Below are 18,604 nucleotides of genomic sequence, written 5' to 3' on the forward strand. Positions count from 1 at the left end.
CTGCAGACGGTGGTGTACCATACATGATGACAGAGAGATCTGTGATTTGTTTTGGCTCTGGATTCAAATGCCAGGAGCAGATAGGCTGTTTACTCCTGTAAGCCTCAGTTTCTTCATCTTGAAATGCAGATAATACCTACTTCACTAAGGGTCATGGGGTCTAAATGCTAATGCAGGTTCAAGGACCTACAGCTTGAAGGATGCTCAGAAAGTAACGGGAGGTGGTAGGATGAAAAGACAAAGCAGCCCAAGCAACAAGAAGACCATTCCTGTGAGCCTTCCCCCACAGACCTGCATCCCTGGTGTCCACGATGAACTCAGACATCTCGAAAGTCCTGCCCTCTGAGAGGCCACGGCCATAGACTTTGGCTCTGCGTGCATCGCCAATCTCAGACTGGACCACCATGATGGACACGGGGCTGTTGGCCACGTGGTTGCCATTCTTCTTGATGCTGACCAGGTGTTCACCCACCTCCCGGGGGATGAAGGAGATGCCTGCATCAGAGCACAGATTGGGGTTTGTAAGGAGGGGTGGGGGGAGGGGGGACAGGATGAAGGAGAGGAAACAGGAGGGAGACACACACCCAAGGACAGAAACTTTCCAGCAGCCCAGAGTGTCCAAGCTGGGGGGCCAACACTGCAATGGAGAAACTCGGGCTCTCTGAGGTGCTACAGGTCCTCAGGACAGGAGGAAGGCCCATCTCCCACCCAGCTCCGGCTAGGAAGGCAGCCCAGGCTCACCGATGTGGTTGTTGGGCAGCCTCTTGAGGAGACAGGGTTCGTCGCGGCCGGATGGTGCCTTGATGCTGGCTGTCAGGGTGCTCAGGTCCGTCTCGCTGATGTCGAGCAGGAAGTCGGCGGCAGAGCCTAGCTTGACCTGAGAGCACCGTCTGCTATCGTCTGGGAAACATCCCCCCCGGGCAGCTCCTATTACATGTGGTCTCCTCAGCTCCCAGGAGCCCTCACACCACATGCCAGTCACAGAGGAGCACATAAGGATGAATGACTCAAAGTTAAGAGAAAAAAAACCCATCTGGGACAATGAGCAGGACTAACTAACAATGAGTGCTGGCTATTTCTGTCTGGTTAAAGGGAAGACTGGGAACTGGCAGGAGACTGGGGTCTTCTCTCGGATCACTTTTCAAAGGAGACTTTGCCAGCGGGAGGCACCTGTCACCTGCCTGCCATCACCTGGGGTGTTCCTCAAGCGCATACACCTCCTGCTCCACATGGGACTGCTGACTGCTTCACAGTCCAGGACAAAAACCTTGCCTTTCAAATTCCCATATAATCTATTGACAGTGTAATATGAACACAGCAAGCACCAGAGACATTAGGAGTGTGGGCTTTGAATCAGATAACCTGGATAGGAGTCCCAGAATACCTACCCATGAACTTGGCCAAGCCACTACCTCTCCCACCGTCAGGTTTTCCAACCATAAATAGCAAGGAAATCTATCTAGTAGTGATGCTGAAGGGCATCTTTGAGTTCATGTACTCCTGTAAAAGGTATCTGAATGCCGCTACCTGAGGGCCTACTATTGGCTGCTGGAGTCAGATTGGCACACAAAAAGGTACCCTCTGAATGGTTGTTGCTTCCTTTTCCTTGGATTACCAGCTAAGGGAAGAATTAGGCCAGCCCAAAGTTGACTTTGCACCCCACAGACTCCCCCAAGGAGTCTGCATGAAACCTACACTTAGATGCAGAGCCTGCTGCCACTGGTCTGATGGGGAGAGGGGCTGTTGGGGGAGCCATACCTTCCCCTAGGAAGCACCCCCCACAAGCCAGGTAACCCTACCTGTGATCTTGGCTGTGAAGGGGCTGCCGGGGATGTGCTTGTCATTGTACTTGACCAGAATGCTGTAGTCGCCTGGCAGGGTGGGGAGATAGGTCACTGTGCATGTTCCATCTTTGTTGTCGATGCAGCTGATTTCGGCCTTTGAGGGTCCCTCAATAGCCAAGTCTAGGCCACCTGGGGACGGGAGGGAAAAGGGAGAGCCTTTAGTGAGAGAGTGTTTTCTTGTTTCAACAGGGATAACACCTCATCTAGGGCGGTCCCAATGCCAGGAACAATAGACTATTACATGCCACATAAGCTCAGGCAAGGAGCATGTCAGAACAAAGCAATTTACATGGTAAACCTGCCCAGTGGAAAGACTTTCCACCATCTGAATTCTTCACTAGGAGTGACCCTGAACTTTTCTCTATTCTTCGGGATACATGGGACATGAAAGGGATGGCACATCAATCACACATATGGGAGGGTCACATAAAGACTGTCCCTGCTGGTGGGGCACTGACTGCCATCATGAAAGTCCCATAAGAACCACAAATTTAGGGGTGCCTGGCTGGTTTAGTCAGTGGAGCATGCAACTATCGATCTTGGGGTTGTGAGTTTGAGCCTGCATTAGGTGTGATTACTTAAAAATAAAATCTTAAAAAAAAAAAGAATCACAAATATAGAAGTCTCCAGGACAACTATGGGCATAGGTATAGAGCTTTATCTGGAATGGGCAGTAGCTTATGTAGTCCTCTAGATATACGTACATATGCAAAAAAAGAAAAGAAAAAGCATCATCTACTAAAAACATGTTTGAATTTCAAGCAAGTCTCATAAAATATTTCATAGCATTGATCTGATTTTCATCAGAATACAAAGGACTTCAAAAATTCTGTTTTGGGTAAAGACAGAGCAGCTCTACCTAAGAGATTTATGAGAAAAGAAAAGACAAATGCTATCATTCAGCTGTCTTATTTTTAAAAGCTGCTCTGGAACTGTATCTACTTAACTCTCCAAACTTAAGGCCAGAAGCATAAAATCACATAAAACACACGGTACCTTCTCCTGCATCCTCAGTGACGATGGTGAAGGTGGCAGTTTTGTTGGCCACTCCATATACCAGGCCTGGACCATATGCAGAAACGCTCCCACTGTTCGGGTAGTTCACGTAGAACTGGAGTGGGCTTTCTGTGTTGGCAAAGAACACAAAATCGAGGGGGACTCACTGACGGGGGAATGCATCCCTTGAACAACCAGTGTCTTAATAGTCACCTAACAGCAGGTAGGCGTGGTGTCTCCTATGCAGGGGCAGAAATCAGAAGGAGACTCCTGTAGAGCTCACCATGCTGCGATATCCAAGGGGTCTACTCGTACTGCACAAGAAAAACAATCCCAAGGGTTGCTCCAGAATAGAAGGGGGCTCAGGTAGGACAGTGCTGCTCCACTTGACCAATAAGGAGGAAACATCTGACCATGTGGAGACATGACCCACTACTGGAGGGAACACAACTGGAAAGGTCTTTTGTGAAGGCCATTTGCTGTGCCTTTCAAAATGTAAGGCTCTATGAGGCCCCTCGTAATCTATCCCACAGTGGTCCTTTCTCCCCACCCTGCTCTCAGCCCTGTGCAAGGTCTTCTATTTCCATAGCATGCAGATCCAAATTAGAAAAAGACTCCAGTGTCCAACAATAGGGAGCCAGTTAAGTAAACAATGGTCTACTCGCAGGTCATTAAAAACAATGATGGAGGGATGCCTGAGTGGCTCAGCAGTTGAGCGTCTGCCTTTGGCTCAGGGCTGATCCCAGGATCTGAGATCAAGTCCCACACTGGGCTCCCTGCCTGGGGCCTGCTCCTCCCTCTGCCTGTGTCTCTGCCTCTGTGTGTCTCTCATGAATAAATAGGTAAAATCTTAAAAAAACCCAAAAAACCAAAAAACCAAAAAAACAAAAACAATGATGGGGGGGGGCACCTGGGTGGCTCAGTTAAGTGTCCGACTTTTGATTTCAGCTCAGGTCATGATCCCAGAGTGGTGAGATCAAAACCCTGCGTCCAGCGCCACACTGAGCATGGAGCCTGTTTGAGATTCTCTCTCCCTCTCCCTCTGCCCCTCCTCCCTTACTTGTGCTCTCTCTCTCTCTCTCTCTCTCTCAAAAAAAAAAAAAAAAAAAAAACGCAATGAGGGAGATCTGTATTAACTTCAGAGATTATTCATAATGTGCCACAGAAAAAGACAAGCTGCTATATAACATTAATTGCATTATCTCATTTCTTTGAAGAAAAAACAGAACAAAATTATATTCATGTTTTTCAGGCACAGAGAGAAACATCTGGAAAGACACACACCCAAGGAGTGGAAGTAAAAGGGAAAGAGGAGAAAGACATTTTTTACTTTCTCTGTATCTGCATCTTTACAATATTTAGATAAAAGCAGATAATGTATTTTCACTTTAAACAAATATTATACACGCAGAAGTGCATAAACTACAGCAAATACTGAACTGGGAGAAATATTTGCAACTTTTATCACAAAGAGCTAATCTCTCCAATAGTTAATTTGCTCTCAGAAACTGATATGAACAAAGGGTAATAACCCAATAGAAAAACCTGGCCAAGGAAACAAGCGCTCAGTTCACAGAAATCAAATAGTACTTAAACATATAGAAAGTTGCATAATCTCATTCATAAGAGAAATACAAACAAAGCCACAGTAAGATACAGTTTTGGTTTGTTTTTTTTTTTTTTTTGAAATGTCAGTCTTGCAAAGATCCAAAACTGGTGGAAAAGCGGGTGCTTGTCTTTCCTGATGGTGGTTGTATGAACTGGGGGTGCCCCACTGAAAGGCAATTTGGCAAGACCTATTGGAATGACAGATGTCTCTACCTGTGGCCTACAATTCCTGCCCTGGGAACTAAATCTCACAGCTATACCTTCATGAGTGTGAGATGATGTATATAAAGGCTGTTCACTGCAGCAAAAGGTAGGGGAGAGCCTAAATGTCCTCCAATCAGGGAAATGGGGGAATATATCACAGTTCATCCAAACAGCGGGACACCACAAACATGCTCTATCATTTGGACATGCAAAGCCCACCTGGATACACCATTAGACTGCAAAGGACAACCTCAGAATGATGTGTAGAGTATGCTACTATTAATGTACAAATGGGAAAGGGCTTAAGACTCTGTATTTCCCCTTTGTTTGTAGGGTCTTAAAAATATTCTGAAATCCAACATAAAAAATTAACAGCAGTCAAGTTCAAGGAGAGGTCAGGTGGGTGATATAGACAGGAAGGAAACCTTTCCCCATATCATTTTTTACACTATGTGGGTATGTTGTTCACTCAAAATATTAAATTAAAAAACAGAGAACTATTTGAACATTTTTTTTTTTTAAGAACAAGTATAACACTGTGCTGGTTGATGGACATGAAATCTGAGCTGGATTTCCTTGTCAAGGGCAGTGTGAACATAAGGCAGCTTGTCCTTTCCTCCTCCCACCCCAAAACCCCACGCCACACAGGGCTCTGCAGGCCAGGCTGGAAAGTCCCTCGATGTGCCTCACATTTTCTCCCAGTTCACCCTTTGGCCACACTAGGCATAGTGACAAAGATAAATAATCATGGACCTAAGGGCTGAACTGTGACCCAGGATGCTCAGCCGTACCATCCCTTCTGGAAAGTAGCTGGTTCTGCTGGGGTCACAGGCTTTTTGGTTTCAGAGGGACACACAGCATTCCCAATCCTGCCACCAAGAACTGTTTCCTGCACGTCAGCTAGCTGAACGTCTCTGCAAACCTCCCAGATGTTCAGGCCCCACGTCCCGTCATCTTGCAGGGCACACTGCCCCAGGTGCCAAGCCTGACTCACCAGGGATGTGGCCGCCCATGTATCTGATGTGCATCTCATGCAGCCCAACCTCAGTGGGGGCGTATCTGACAGTGACCGTGCCGTCCTTGTTGTCCACAATCTCAGGTGTAGCTGTCTTCCCAGAAGGCATATGGACCTCTCCTGTTAGAGCACAGGGAGACAGGGCAATGAGCCCCCCAGCGACTTGCCCTGGAGAAGCTGAGTGCCAAGGCGCAGGTGGCCTTCAGATGCAAGAGCACTCATGGCTGCCTAAAGCATCCACGATCCACAACAGGAAAAGAGACATGTTTGCCTTTGTTCTGTTTCCTTTTCCTCCACAAAATGCAGCAGGCAACTCAAGTCAAAAGTTATCTACTTTTGTACTGACTAGAAAAGACCACAAGGCCAGTAGCATTAGCAGAATGTCAACTCAAAGAGAAACAGACATTAAAAGGAGGCTCGGAGAGAAAGAAAGTCTTGCACAATATAGACTTTAGTGTCAATGTCACATCTGGAAAGGTGCAAGAATAAGACAAGGCAGGAAGAAAGGCAGGACAGGAACCTGACAGTCAAGAGGGATCTAATACAGCCGTTCTTAACCTGGAGAGAAGCCCCGGCCTTCTCCAGGATGTAAACAAGTTATAAATCAATCACCCCCTTCAGAGACACCACATAATGTACAGAGAACATTCTGCAATCTCAGGGGCTCTTGGACCAATCTCCTACAGCAAGAACAAGGGATGCTGGGTTCAGGACCCCAAGTATTAGGGACAAGTGGAACCACCTCCCAGGCACTGTTCTGGAAAGCTGGTACAATCCAGGGAGAACAAGGTGGCTTTCATGACAGTGCTTACCAGTGATTTCTCCTTTCCTGACCGCAAACGGAATGACCAAGTCGAAAGGCTTGAACCCCAGGCCGTTCATGTCACTCACTGGGACATAAGCCTCTTCGGTTACCTAAAAACAGGAAGCAGTTGTCACTGGGGAAAGTGGACAACAGTGTGGGCCAGTGAAGCAACAGAGGGCAGAGCAACTGGGAATTTTGCAAGTCAGTGCAGCCAGGATTTGGGAATGTGGCTGTCCATCCATGGAGGATGGGCTTTGTCTAACTGGCCCCAGGGCCAGAGCAGAGCCTGAAGGATTGGAGAAGTCATGCTGACCAATTGCTAAAAAGTCACTAGGCATTTTGCTTGTAAAATTCCCAGCAGTGCTCATGGGAAAGTGAAAAAGTGAGAGACAGCAATGTCTGTGAGTCCCAAGAGGCTCCACCTGGAAAGGTTTAGTTGCTTGTGGCCTGGAAAAGAAGGTGCGTTTTAAGTGGCAGAAAGTAGCAGCAGGTGGTTTTCCCCCTGAACAGAAACCAAATGTGCAAGGGGCGGCCTTGAGAGTCAGCAGGAGGGCTGAAGACAGTCCAGGTTCCTCTGAACCGCGGTGACAAACTACACTGAGCGTGATCACAGATATGACGGCTGGAGATTCGTGGAGCGCATACGATGACACAGGTGGGTCTCATTACAGAGGAAGCGGGGATCATTGTGATGGACCAATCAGTGGGGGACAAACCAATGACCAGGACACCCAGAGGGCTTAAGCAATCCCCAGAAGCAGGCTGTAGCTTTTCTGAAATGAAGGCTGAGTAAACACAGAAACGCAAATAGGAAAAAAAAAAAAAAAAGTGTACCCAGGGCCTGAATCCAGGGGAACATGCATTTACCGGAGCCTCCTCCACAGCCTCGACTTCCCCATCCGTGGCCTGGTCGGTGGCAAATGGAGATTAGTTGGGAATCACATTGAAGGGACACTGCTACTTAGTAGGTTCTAAGGTCTGAGGGCTGCCTCCTCCCTGTCTCTGCTCCCTCTGGTACAGCAGGGAGCCACTCGCTCTGGCAGGATCCTGCATTCTTCCTCCCCTCATGGAGAACAAGTTGGCACCCTTTCTCCAAATGTCAAACACCCAAGCCCTTTGAACCCGAGATGCCACTTCTAGGAAGCAAGCCTATAACAATGGTAACCCGAAAGTCCATAGGTAATTGATATGTGCCATGGATTTTACTAGAGCTGTCTGTGGTCAAGAGAACTTGATGTAACCTAAAATGTCCATCCGCCAGAGACTCAGTTTAGCAAATTATGCAAACCTGTACACTAGAAGAAGCAACCAAGCCTGATGAATGAAATGTGGAAGGGTGCCTATGCCTATGAGACGAAAACAAGTGTATGTGGATGACACGATCCCTTGCACCAAGCTGATGGGTGTGTTGTGCAAATAGGGACTAGTCACTTCTGCAGCATGGAACTAGGAAAGTGGTTTCCTCTTGTTTGATAAAGGTCTGTGGTATTAATGTTTTAAAAGTCTATAAATTAAAAAAAAAAAAAAGTCTATAAATTCGGGTAGCCCCAGTGGCCCAGCGGTTTAGCACTGCCTTCAGCCTGGGGTGTGATCCTGGAGACCCGGGATCAAGTCCCACGTCGGTCTCCCTGCATGGAGCCTGCTTCTCCCTCTGCCTGGGTCTCTCTCTCTCTCTCTCTCTCTGTCATGAATAAATAAATAAAATCTTAAAAAAATAATAAACAGAAGTCTTTTAAAAAAATAAAATAGAAGTCTATAAATTCATTTTTTTAAACCATAGACGTTATGCTCCTGCTCCGATCAACCTGATAAGAGAGGGTCCCCCTCTTCTACCATCATCAACAAGAATTGGAAGGCCACCCCCTGGAGGAAGGCTTACATCCCTGCTTTACTCCTTTCTGTGTATTTTAGCATCTGCAGAAAGGGGACTTCACTTAGAAAGGCAGCTTTGTAAGCTTCCACATGGGGAACAGCCCTATCCCTGCCTCCTGGGGCTCTCCCACAGTGGCGCTATGTGCGGACAAAGTGGTCGGGAGCAAGATCTTTCACTGACCACACTATGAACTGGGACCTAGGACTTCTCAATGCTGATGAGCAGATAAGCCGCTAGACCTGTGACTTCATGATGTATTTAACTGAACCAGCCCTGCTGGGGCTCCTTGAGACGTGAGCTCTGAACACAGTACTGGGTGCACCCGTCCTTCTGGCCACAAGTCTATAGAGGGAGGCAGGGAATCCACATGCAAAGAAAGTCCATCTAGGTAAGGCTGGAGAAAGTCTGGAACTTTCTGGGAGAATACAGACCTAAACCCGTACTGTGGGTGACCTACCCCCACCCCAGGCCCCTTTCCTGCCTTCAGTAGTGGCTAGGGGGCAGTGTGTCTGCACAAAATATCCTTGTAATCCAGAGCTGAGGGGACATTCATTCCCAATGAGTTTGGTGGCCCCTACTTTGAGCCCCTGTTGCAGCAGCTAAAATGGCTCAAGATTTTTTTCACACTGACTTTTTCACTCGGACCCTCCCAACCCATCCCTAGCTCTTGGCACCAGCAAGGCTATGGCCTCTACCCAGGGGCTGCTCTTCCATGCTGCTATTCTAATCAACCAGATAAAACCCACTACAGACTAAAACAAATTCTTGAAACTACAACTGGGACCCGTCTCTGTAAATAAGAACAATATAAACTCTCTAGCTGCATTTCTCTCTGCCCTGAAGGAGAAAAACACTCCCACACGAACAGTGTCAAAGTTGACAAGTGCTTACATCCTTGAGACCAAAAAAAAAAAAAAGGCTCCAGATCTCTGGCAGAATGTTTACAGATAAACAAACATCTACAGAAAGGGGAAAAAAAGCTACAACAGATTATAGATGTTTGGAAGGCACGGGCTTCTGTTTGGAACAAGTCCCTTCTCTGCTGCTGCATAAAGTGAAATCATTAGAAGGGGCTTCGTGGGCTGTGTGTGGAGCCAGGTCACTGAGGCCTGAGGACTTTGTGGTCAGGCGTGGCTAGCTGTCGTGACATCAGAGGACACCACGTGAGGGGCAGTCGGTGGCCATCCAGAGCAGGCACACTGGGCTCAGTGAACTTGACTCTGAGCCTTGTTCCTATACCTCACCTGCAAAAGGGCCGACAATGGTTTTACGGGTCAAATGAGGTTTCTAATCTTTTCCTGATTAAAGAACCTTCATAATCAGTGGAGAGTCCAAAAGTCACTCGTTGAATATGAAGGAGTCCCACCCTCTCTGGAACCCTTCATTCCAGGTGTTCCTATTCAAGAGACATGCTGCTTCCCGCATCTCTACAACATCTGAATCTTTTCTAAAACAGAGCTGGAAGCACTCTGTGTCCTGGGGTAGGAGTCAAGTCTCCAGACATAACGGCATCAGGAACCTCTCTCCTCCAGGCCGTGGAGATGAGGAAGGAGGAAGGAGGAAGAACTAGCAGGATGAAAAATTGTGGTGTCTTACTTATACACATTTTTTTGGTCAGAGTGTATCCTTCTGAACTGGGCTTATGCCAGGACCTTGCCTAAGATCCTTCACATGATGGATACTTCGATGGCTAATAAGATTCCTTAAAAATTCTTAGAGCCAAGGGTCTCCGGATTTCAAGAGATTTACTCTGGGACTGTACGAGGTCATGACTGCTTAAGAAAAATTTTTTTAAAGAAAACGAAAAAAAAAGCGGAAGGGGATGTTGTAGCCAGGATTTAACAGATGGCAGCTGTTATCATCGCTGCCTGTCGTACCAGAGTGCTCTAGGGAAGGAATCGTCCTTACCATGACGGTGAAGGGGCTATTGGGAATGTCAACTCCGCCAAAGCGCACGTAGATGACATAGGTGCCCGGCTTGGCGGCCGTGTAGAAGATGTCGTATGTGCCATCCTCATTCTCGATGACATCGGCCTCGGCCTCGGTGCCGTCGGGGGTCAGAACCGTGCAGGTCACCTTCCCCTTCCCGGCGGTCTTGGCATCAACCACAAAGCCCACTTCCTCGCCGGTTTTCACAGTGGAAGCGATTCCAGGGCCTGGAGAAAAGTTCAGGAGAAGGGAATGGAAGCTCCAGCCGCGGACAGTTGCCCTGGAGGCCCGAGAACAAACCACGCCTTCGTGTGGTCTGTGTCGTCAATGCTCGCCCCTCGACGGCGGCCACAAGGGGCTGTCCCACAGATCACCCGGGGAAGGCGCTGCTCACGGGACCGTTCCATCCGTTACTCACTAAACAAGCTCTGAGTGTCAACCACACGTTGGACCCGGCTTGCCGGCATTCAGGGGTCTGGGGAAGACAGTCAGCTTCCCGAAGCAGACATCTACGGGGCATTTTCTTAAGGGCCAGGTACACACAAAAGGGAACCAAACACAGTCTCTGCTCTCAAGATGTTCCTCATCTCACAGACTTTGCAGGCCTGGCACCAAGGACCACACAGCTTGATGTGCTGTGTTCACACAGAGGGGGAGCTAAGTTACAGAAAAAATGATCTGTCGTGCTTCAGGAGTGTCCTGTAGCACATCTCTATAAATAAAGTTCCAGGAGTCTGTATCCCACGGTTGCCACACCGACAGAGGGCTTTTTGAGAAAACGGGTAGCAACTGAGTTCTGAAGGACAGGTACTCTTGGCTAGGGGAGACCTATCACCCCTGTCCCTAAACCATGACCAGTCTCTCTCTGACTGGTGGCACCCTTTCACGTGGGAACCACACAGCAGGGAATGCAGACAAGTGAACTAAAAGCCTATTGGCAAAAAGAAAAAAAAAAAAGGCAGAAAGTGTGTAGAAGCAACAGGGAATGCTAAGAGCATGTTGTTCACATTCCACTACTGGGAATGGTAAGTAGCAGGGAATCTGGGGCCAGTCTGTGGAAGGCCTTGAATGACAGACCGAGAAACGTAGCCTCCAGTAGCCCCCTGGCTGAGAGATGATTCTGCTCAGGATCTGCCCCAGCAAGGGAGGGAATAGGGTCCAGAGTGCAAGGAATAAGTCCCTGCCCAATATTATCATTCCTACAGGCTAGTAAAGGCAATCTAATCATTCCTGGCAGAGCATAGACCTAGGGTTAGGGTGGATTGGTTTGGCCAGTGGTTCGAAAGTTCTCAATTTTTCAGCCCCAAATCACCATCTTGAGCAGTTTATAGCTTACTCTAAAATCCAAAAGCTTTTCTCCATTTAGAGCAAGATAAGATATGAGAGAGAACACATCCAGGGTAGACCTATGTTTAATTTAAAGAGATGCAAATCTGTTTCATTTCAGAGATGGGGATTCATGTTTTGGAATCTGCTGGAATAGTATGAGAGTAGCAAGAGCTATTCTCAGGAACAAAAGGGTCCGTGGTTGTCTTAGACAGTCGTGTCTCAGAAGCTAAAAGGAGTGTGATGTTCAAATATTTCTGGAGATATTCTGAGAGCATGGGCATAGTCTCGAGTGCTAAGGAAAAACCTAGATCCTTGAATGCGTTTCTCTAATGCTGACCTGAATTGCTCCTGAATAAATCTTGAATAATTAAACCATTTACTCATGAAAGGAAAGGCACACATTTGCAGCTTCTCATGGGAGCTGCTGCCACAGCTGAGATCTCAACAAACGCACCCACTTCAAAAGTAACATAATAATAGCTTCCATGTGCCTGGCACTGTGCTAAGCATTTTTTATGCCTGACCTCATCTAATCTTTGCAATGACCCTGTGAAACAGTCTCTGATCCTGAGAAGAGTTTCTTGAATTCAAAAGTTCTCAGAAAGATCTTCCATCTAAGTCTGACTGAAGCTCAGAGTGGTTGAGCAGCTTGTCCTAATCACACAGCCATTAAGTGGCAGAGAAGGGCTAGCCCCTGGCTTTCTGACTCCAAAACCCACACTCACCTGTGGCCAGGCACTTGCTAGCATCTCCAGTCTGTGTGGCCCGGATGCGATAGGGAGACAGTGGGATGTCGTCCCCCCCATAGGTGACCCCAATCATATAGCGTCCGGTCTTGTCAGGGATGTAGGTGACGGCATACGTGCCATCTTTATTGTCGTGGACAATGGCTCTTTTGGGTTTTCCCTCTTGGTCCTGTGGATCACAGAGAAATGCTACTTAGGATGTTGTCATCAAGACGTAAAAACCACTCATGGGAAACTGAGGCACATTTTGCTTATTAATTTATGTCTTATTCAGGAGGAGATAGAATTAATGGTTTAATACAATCTTTTCTTTTGGGGGGGTTGTGTAGGGAGAGGAGAGGCTCACGGATCTTTTTAACACCATATGGACATGGTCAATTTTTAGGAATTTTACTGTCACATGAACAAGTAGTGATTTAGCTCCGGATCAACTGAAAGGTAGAAAGACAAGTGGGCAGAGATTCCTGCTCTTGCACCACCACATCTACTGTCCCTCTTTTCTATAGTAAAAAAAAGGCTGCCAATTCTTGGCTGGGTGCACTGCTTCCACTTCTTAGCAAACTCTGCCACTAGGTTACGGCCATATGACTTGTGACAAAGTTCCAGTAAATGAGAGGGAAGCAGAAGTCATACAGAGTTGCTCAAGATTGCTGATTGAGTTGAAAATCCCCCTTTCCCCTTCTGCCTTTTCTCCTCCTGGCAGCCTGCCATGTGTACCAGCTCATGGTCCATGAAGAGACCTCAGGACAGAAGCCACATGGCACCCAAGCGACTTGCCACCGAGCTTCTTTAACAAGAGAGAATTGTCCCCTGTGTGAAGGAACTCTTATATACATAGCGCCTTAGTCCTAATTAATCTGATGAGTCATTTCAAGCATTTTATAACCAAAGCAGAGGAATACTAGATCAAATACTAGAGATCAAAATACATGAGATTCATTCAAACATGGTCCTTGGAGCCACACCTTCAGACATCTCACTCAGGCAAGCATATTTGTTCTTGCACAATTACTGACTCTCTGATGGGAACAAAATCCATCAAACATTTGTATCAGGGCAGAAATTGGTTATTAAAAATCTTGTTTTTATCCTTGGCCCAGAATTAAGGTCTTTATTAATCAAGTTTGACTCTAGAAAATAACTCAAAGTTACCGTGATCTGAACAGCAAGCAGGCCTTCCCCAGCATCTCGGGCATCAATCGCAAATTCCACAGGCAGGCTGGCAGGCACACCATAGGAACTGAGGCCAGGGCCACTGGCAGTCACTTTGCTGGCATCATATGTGGGAAGAACCTTGACCTTAAAGGGACTTGAAAGACACATACATATCCCAGTCAGTGTGGACACCGTCATCTCAGCTACATTTGATCTTCCGTACACAAAAAGACTGGGCTTGAGGGGGGTGGATTTCTATAGCAGGTAAGACAGCGAGTGCCTTATGTACTTTAAATCCAGCAAAAATTTAAAACCATGTGACCGTCATATGCTTTCTGTGAGTGCATTCCACGGGATACACACTAATCCCCAACTCAGTTTGGGAGACACGGTTAACTCATTTTTGTTATGCTAAGAAAATGTTCACCAAAATGGGAAGGGAATAGTGGAATTAGGAAACAATGCTGGAATGATAAAATTATCATTTTATCTCATCTTCTTCTATTTTTAATATGCTTCAGATGGCAAACTACCTATTAGCAAAGTAATACATAAATGTAATTTATAAATTACATACTGCTACATACTTAGAGCTATATGTGTATCTCTATATAAAAATGTGTATATTGGGGGTATGGGTAAAATTTTTTCATCCCAAGGGGTATAAAAAGAATCCTTTGGAGGTTGTTCTGAGAGAGGAAGAGCATATGCAACATTTCATATTCGTTTGAATGAGGAACAAGGTTTCTATCCAATACCCTCTGGGAATACTACTGTCAACCAAATCCTCAAGTAAAGAAGTGAAAAAGTAAAAAATCTTTGCTCTAATCAGAGAACTACCTGCAAGGTCACTGGAAAGAACTTTGATGAATTAACACATTCCTTGTTTCTTCAAAGATTCTCAACTCCTTAATTTCAGCTCATCTTTAAATTAAAGATGGCCAGAAGGAACAAAATAGGAGGGTACAGGATACCAAGAGAGGATTTGCCACAGATATCAAGGCTAGTGTGTTGTAACACCTGTGCATAGAATGCAGGTTCTCGCTGATACCTGCTGATCAGATGGTTGGATGGGTAGACAGATGGGTGGGTGGGTGAGTGGATGACAGATGGGTGGATGGATGGGTAGATAGATGGGTGGATGGTTAGGTTAGGCAGATGGACAGATGGATAAATGAATGGATGAGTGGTCACCAGGACAGTGCTGGCCAATCTTACAGAGGGGTGGGCTTCAGGTTGGTTTGGACCCCCTTCTATAAGTGTCAGGAGCTTACCTACGAGGGATCTCCTCATCAGCATATTTAACTGAGACCATGTAAGGCCCCTCCTGGGACGGGGTGTAGGTCACTGTATGTGTGCCATCCCCATTGTCCACTATGTTCACTGGCTCCACCAGGCCTGAGAAAAGAAATGAAAGGTCTTGAGGAACTGCTTAGACTCTCCTTCACTCCACCTTCAGCTTAGCTTGAACAGAATCACATTCATCCCCAAGAGCTATTGGTTTTCACTTATGAGTAACATAAAGGCAAGCAGGCCATAATCAGAGGCCCAAGAAATCACAGGAGACAGGATCCCCAATTCATGGTTGCAGAAATGACCCCAAGAGACACCTTTAGCTTTCTGTTGGCTAAAGTACACTCACTGAGCCCTTGAATATAATTACGGAGACTGCCTGTGCTTGTGCGAAGACACGTGTTGTAGGCATGCTATCCCCTTTCAAGCTGGTGAGGCATGCTTGGGATGTGGCAATTTTACTCTATAGCTGAGGTACAGCCAAAGAGTCCACAACTCTGAACAGCAAAAGTTAACTAATGGGCTGGCCAGTCAAACTTATGGTCACCTTTGAGCACAGACCATTATGGTGCCAGCAGGCTGGGTGTAGGTGCAGGGCAGGAGAGGATGCCAATCTCATGGGGTGAGGGGATCTTCAAAGTGATGCCTGCGGGGGATGGTTAGAGACTATGTTAAAGCATAATCAAGGCAGGCATTGGGTTGGTAGATTCCAGATCCCAGTTCTGAACATGAGCATCAAGAATGGGTCGATTGCAAGGTAGGTTAAGCAAAGCATGGCACACTCATTAAGCAAAGCAGATGAGGCAAGAATAAGGCAATTTTAGGGGTAAGACTAGCAAGAGGCATTCAGATCACATATATTAGAGCAGCAGCCAATAGGAATATGCAAACCTGTCTCCGTAAAGTCACCCTTCGGGTCACCTTTAAAGAACTCTGAAATGGCTTTCAAGGGGCTGCGCCATGACTGGGAATCCATCTCATCAGCTAAAATTAAAAGGCTGTTACTTCTGAGGCTTCCATAATAATATAATAGAGATAGATATCTAAGTAAAGCCTCCCCCTCTCTCATACACACACACACACTCTCTCTCTCACACACACACACACACACACACACACACACACACACAGGTCTTAAAGCTCAGTAACTATGCAGAATCAGATTCCAGCCCCATGACCTCATTTCCCTCAAACCACATCTGCCCTGAGCTTCAAAGGGCATAACCTCCTGCTGAACCCCATTAAGTAGAAAGTTCCTCTTCAAAGAAGGAAACCCTCGTTTGCCACTTCTGTAAAGCTAACACATCACTAGGGAAAAATCCAGATAATTTAAGAAATTAGGGAGAGAATGGCACATTTTAAATACCGGAAGAGGAAATGTGATGGCCTACCAAATAAGGTAAATTTCAATGCACTTCAGGGCTCTGTCCCAAAATGGCCTGCTGGTCATACCAAACCCCAGTTCCAGGCTGCCAACAAGGCAGGCCAAATTGTCAACAAAGGCCATTTCCCTAAGAGATCCTCTCCCTCAAGGAAGTTGGGACAATGACAAAGGCATGCGTCCCATGGGCTGCGTAGCTGTCATTTCTAGAAATTTGGGGTGTGTTTCACATGGGCACCAATGTGGAACAAGGTGCTATAAGGCATCTCAAAAAAAAGTTCGCATTACTTCCGAACCTACTGCGCACCCAAATTCTAGGCCAAACCCAGTCACTGCACAAATGCAGAAACATACATGTGAGAGCCCAAATCCTACTGGCTTCATCTCACTGCTTAAGAAAAATGAAAATTTACAAAGACATTGAGAGACATGTTATTAAATGGAAAGACCACTAGAGAAATAAGAGGTCTGCCTGCTTTTAAAAGCAGGAGCTTCGGGGCTAAGCCTAGGTAGCTCTGTTGGTTAAGCATCCAACTCTTGATTTCGGCTCAGGTCATGATCTCAGGGTTGTGAGATCAAGCCCTGCATCAGGTTCCGTTCTCAGCAGGCAGACTGATCAAGATTCGTCTCTCCCTCTGCCTCTGCGGCTCCCCCTACTCTTTCTCTCTCTCAAAATATAGAAGTAAAAGTTTTAAAAATCAATAAATAAAAGCAGGAGCCTCTCCTGTTTAGGTAGGATATGGAGCAATAAAGTAACTTAAGAAATTTGCAGTTCATGACCAAACTCAAAAATAAAGTGCCTGCGCTGGGTCACAGTTGCCCCCCACTGGGGCAGAGCTTCTGGCAGGAAGGCAGGATGTATACTCACCTCGGGGGCCCAGGACCCTCACTTCCAGTGGGGCCAGGCCAGCCTTGCTGCTGTCCACCGTGAAGGACTGTAAGATGTGGGCTCGGACACCGGAGCCCAGCCCAGGGCCAGCGATCTTGACCTTGCTAGGGTCCACCACATCCTTCACAGGAACTCTGAAGGGACTGCCTGGAAAAGAGGTCCCAGGGTTCTAAGCACAGCTCACGTAGTGCCAGGAGGCCTGCCTTGTGTGCACCCATGGGCATCCTCCACAGGCATCAAGCCATGTGCTGGGCCCAGAGTGGTTAATGCCTCCCCCCCCGCCGGAACCCACAATGCGGGAGAAGGGCGAGGAAAACTAGAAGTAGAACATCACACGAAACAGATGTTGGAGGCATGTATAAACATTGGTGGAGCACTTAAGAGGCAACAAATCTGGTCTTCAGGAGGCCAGAGGAAGCTTTCCAGTGATATCTAAGTTGAGATGAGAGAGAGCAGATAGCACCCAGGAAACAGATGGAGGGGGTTTTGAGCACAGTGATAGGCACATGCAGAGCCCTGGAGGTGAGGGAGAAGGCAGGCTGTCAATGAAGTGGAAGGAGGACGCTGAGTGGTGGAAGGAAGGAGTGCAGACTGCTGCAGAGGTGGCTGGGGCCTTGTGGCCCACATCTTATATCCTCTCCCCAAACAGCTCCTGAGGGCTTCCTGGAATCCTTGCCTTACAACACAGCCCACAGCTTCCTGCCACGAATGGCCTGCTTGGTTCCCTGGCCATTGGGTGAAGCCTTGCTCTTTCTCCCTGTCAGCTGTGGTCCTCCTCCTGCACGGCTGACCCCAAAGGGACACTGGGGGCCTCCTACTCTTTGAAGGTATTGGTTTTAAAGACCAAGGAAACAGGAGTGCCTGGCTGGCTCAGTCAGTTAAGTGTATGCCTTCGGCTCAGGTCATGGTCTTGGGGTCCTGGGACTGAGCCCTGCACTGGACTCCCTGCTCAGCAGGGAGTCTGCTTCTCCCTTTGTGTGTGTGCTCTCTTGCTCTCTCTCTCCGAAATAAATATCATTAAAAAAAAAAAAAAAAAGAGCAAGGAAACAGAAAATGTTGTGTGATCAGGATTTGCAAGAGAAGTACTAAACAGAAAAACTAGGGCTGGGCCAGAGATCCTCATGGGATTCCCCCACCAACATGGACCAAGTAAGAACCCCCCAGAGGTGAGCCAGAAATAGGAGCCCCAGTGTCCCTGACATCATGCCTCCTCAGGCTACCAAGTCCATCACCAAGGGGTGACATGCGCCTCTTGCTATGTGAGGAGTCTTTGTGCTCTCCAAGAAGGCTGGCAAAATTAATAACTTGTAACTGCCACACAAACTCAGATGTCCCTGCTTGGCCTGCCTCAAAATCTATTGTAAAATAGAGTGGTAGATCAAGAGATCACAAAAGAGTAGAGGTCTTGCCTTTTTAACAATAGCTGGGTTTCAATGGCATCAAATTTTTCAGCTAACTGAAATAAATGGCTGACCCTGGCAAAGACAAACATCACCTTCCAGGCGGGGGTTTAGGGGAATAAAAGGGACCTTCATTT

The 18,604-nt window shown here is 47.1% G+C and overlaps 1 protein-coding gene across 1 annotated transcript in view; it reads right to left on the reverse strand.

Annotated features, from left to right (window-relative positions):
- The window catches only part of FLNB (filamin B), a 138,270-nt gene that overhangs the window by 19,226 nt on the left and 100,440 nt on the right, over positions 1 to 18,604 (reverse strand). Inside the window, 13 exon segments of the mRNA XM_038566049.1 lie at positions 292 to 495; positions 742 to 900; positions 1,800 to 1,973; positions 2,841 to 2,969; positions 5,647 to 5,787; positions 6,480 to 6,582; positions 7,307 to 7,378; positions 10,254 to 10,501; positions 12,329 to 12,518; positions 13,502 to 13,658; positions 14,779 to 14,902; positions 15,689 to 15,781; positions 17,047 to 17,214. Coding sequence (XP_038421977.1) covers positions 292 to 495; positions 742 to 900; positions 1,800 to 1,973; positions 2,841 to 2,969; positions 5,647 to 5,787; positions 6,480 to 6,582; positions 7,307 to 7,378; positions 10,254 to 10,501; positions 12,329 to 12,518; positions 13,502 to 13,658; positions 14,779 to 14,902; positions 15,689 to 15,781; positions 17,047 to 17,214 — 1,962 coding nt within the window.

The sequence above is a fragment of the Canis lupus genome, chromosome 20 (genome assembly GCF_011100685.1).
Source record: "Canis lupus familiaris isolate Mischka breed German Shepherd chromosome 20, alternate assembly UU_Cfam_GSD_1.0, whole genome shotgun sequence".
NCBI lineage: Eukaryota > Metazoa > Chordata > Mammalia > Carnivora > Canidae > Canis > Canis lupus.